Genomic DNA, 3,141 nt, shown 5'->3' on the forward strand with positions numbered 1-3,141 from the left:
CTACCAAGGGATAAGGAGACTCCAAGGGGGAATTTGAAAAAACAAATACATCAAGCATAACCCTAATTCTTTCATACAACAATAAAAAGACCTCAATAAGAAAAAAAACACAAGAAATGAAAGAAGGGAAGGGCTGTCCTACCAAGGGATAAGGAGACTCCAAGGGGGAATTTGAAAAAACAAATACATCAAGCATAACCCTAATTCTTTCATACAACAATAAAAAGACCTCAATAAGAAAAAAAACACAAGAAATGAAAGAAGGGAAGGGCTGTCCTACCAAGGGATAAGGAGACTCCAAGGGCAGGATACGACCAAAGCACCACCTGTCGTCGGATATTGTCCTACCAAGGGATAAGGAGACTCCAAGGGGGAATATGAAAAAACAATACATTAAGCATAACCCTAATTCTTTCATACAACAATAAAAAGACCCCAATAAGGAAAAAAAACACAAGAAATGAAAGACACACACACACACACATTTTTGGCGGTCCGATTCAGTTGTCCCCTGGATTGGGATTTTAGGGAACTGGCGGACCGGTTCCTTTCTTCAGCCCGACGGTGAAGCCAGCTGCCTTTCCTAGCCCCGTGTCAGATTTGCTGCAGAACTTTCTGCTTGAGCATAAATTTTTTTTTTTTTTTCATGTGATGCATATATGAAAATATATGCTCATAAAACTAGAAGTAGACAAATTGTTGTCTAGAATTTTTCCTGTCGTGAATGTTTCATGTATGCTGATAAAACTGGAAGCAGACAAATTGTTGTCTACAATTTCTCCTGTCATGGTTGTTTTTTTGAGATATTTTTACACGTTCAGTCATGATTGCTGTAATATTTTCTTTTTGGTTGCTGCATATATGTATTAAATAACACAATCAGGTACCATTACTGCACCCTAGTTTGGGTGCATGTTGTGTAATCCTTTTTTGTCATTAATTATTGAGCTGCTATATGCTTTGTGTCTATTCTTATAAATGCAGATGACATTTCTAAGTGGCAATTTTTTTGTGTTTCATGTCAAATTTTAATTGTTTCTTGAAGTCTAATTTGATAATTGATCATTTTTAGGTCATGTTTAGCAGGCCAGTTCGCTGGATATTGGCTTTACATGGTGATCTTGTTATTCCGTTCAATTTTGCAGGAGTTTCAAGGTAACTTGCTTCACATGTCCACACTACGAATGATATTTTTTTAAGGGTGCAATGTTTTATAGCTCTTTCTATTCGATTTAACTGTTATGATTTTGGTTTTGAAGCTTTTTTTCTTCTTCAATTATTTCTGCTTTTTATTATCCAGTTATTTAATTATTGTGATAAGAAGTAATCATTAGAAATGTGTTTATTAAATCTACAACGCCTTAAAATTTAGCCTTTTGTGCCATCACCCGACATGACACTTCGAATTAATAGGCAGATACAAACGGTCGGATTGTGGGAAATAAAAAATTCTCTATACTTCTTTTTTGTATAACTAACATTTATTTAATGAAAGAGCCCTAAATAGAATAAGTTAAAACAATAAAATTGAATTTACCTCATTACTTGTTGTGCACACCTTCTATAAACACTTCCTCTTCTATCTCTTATCTTCTAAATTAATTAATTGAAGCTGAAATATTAGTTTTAAATAACAATGAGTTAACAATAGCCAGTGAATCCTCGTACTCTTAAATTCTAGTAGCACAATGAAAAATATACATTATGCATGCCAGCTAAGCCCTTAATAAATCAGTAATAAAATATTTATTAGCTTATGAATATGATTACTCACGATATTTTATAATATTTAATGTATTTTACTGTATTAATGACATGTCTATATTATTTATATCTATACAATTGTTACATGAGCACCAATTAAGAATTGTATCAATTAAGGTATTTCAATATTAATATCATTTTTTTCATTTACAATCACGGGTAACTTAGTGTTTTCCCATTAATATCAGAAAAGAGTGACAATTATAAAAATACATGCTCATTCGAGCAATCCAAATAATAAATCTCATTGTTATTTTATTTTCATCACATTTAGTATATATTATAATAACTTGAGTTTTGCAAATGACATGACATAAAAAAACAGTATCATCTAATTCAATATGATCAAATGAATTTAAAGTGCAGGTGAAGCATATCTAAACAATTAACAGAGAGCATTAGCTTTTGAAAAAAAAACAAATTACTATAATTTAGAAGTAGAAATACTTATATCGATTGCAGATGCTTTGCTTCATCTTAAGTTTTATCACTCCTTTCAATTTAAAATTTATAAAATATAAATTATTCTTGTTACTAATTTTTATCATATTACTTATTTATGTTTTAGTTTAATTATTATTGTATTACATTATTTTAATGAAGGTTTCAGTGCTTTAACTCTAAATTTAATCATTGCAATGAATATTAAATATATTAATTTATACAAAATACTTTCGGAAATAAAACCCTAATTTTTCTTGTTGTCGCCAATCTTGCCTCGATACAAAAGTGGAACTTTTATGGCCTGAATCAATTGCACTTAAATTTAATATTTAAATAATAAACATATTTTTTATTTGAAAAAGCCCTAGGGCAATTATATTATAGAGGAAAATGTACAAATATGTTGTATGAATGGGCCTAAAAGAAGGCTCAACCCACAGGATACAACACACAAATTTTAAAAAAGGATAAGATACATATAAGATCAAAAAAACAAAACCACCAACGTGCGAAAAAAGCTAGGGACGAGTTAGTTTAGTCCTGTTTCTGCCTCGAGTTCTCGGAAGGGAGCCGACTAACAAATTGGTGAGGTGCGTGCTATTACCCGAAGTAACGAAAGTATCATCCATGAGATTTCTGAGCTCAAGTAGGTCTCCATTCTTCTTTATTCTTCGGGATGTGTAAACTTGTCATTCTTCATCCGAGGATTGACTCATCTGATCAGTGGATTAATCCAAAGGTGGCCAAACAGGTGTAGGCTGTTACACATCATGAACCCCATGTGCTTGAGTAACATTAACATCATGCTCGACTTGATGAGATGGTAGAGAAATAGTAGCAATTTTTGTCACCCATAACATCACTGATAAGTTCTGGGGCAGATGAAGTCTGAAGTGTCACCCTCGCCCCCACGAAAGGAGGTTCCAAAGATGG

The 3,141-nt window shown here is 32.4% G+C and overlaps 1 protein-coding gene across 1 annotated transcript in view; it reads left to right on the plus strand.

The window, feature by feature from the left end:
• The window catches only part of LOC110027366 (glycine--tRNA ligase, chloroplastic/mitochondrial 2), a gene marked incomplete in the record, with an annotated part of 183,566 nt that overhangs the window by 82,362 nt on the left and 98,063 nt on the right, over positions 1–3,141 (plus strand). Inside the window, 1 exon segment of the mRNA XM_020728758.1 lies at positions 1,073–1,155. Within this exon segment, the coding sequence (XP_020584417.1) occupies positions 1,073–1,155 (83 nt within the window).

Source organism: Phalaenopsis equestris, unplaced genomic scaffold (genome assembly GCF_001263595.1).
Source record: "Phalaenopsis equestris unplaced genomic scaffold, ASM126359v1 Scaffold000427, whole genome shotgun sequence".
Taxonomy (NCBI): Eukaryota; Viridiplantae; Streptophyta; class Magnoliopsida; order Asparagales; family Orchidaceae; genus Phalaenopsis; species Phalaenopsis equestris.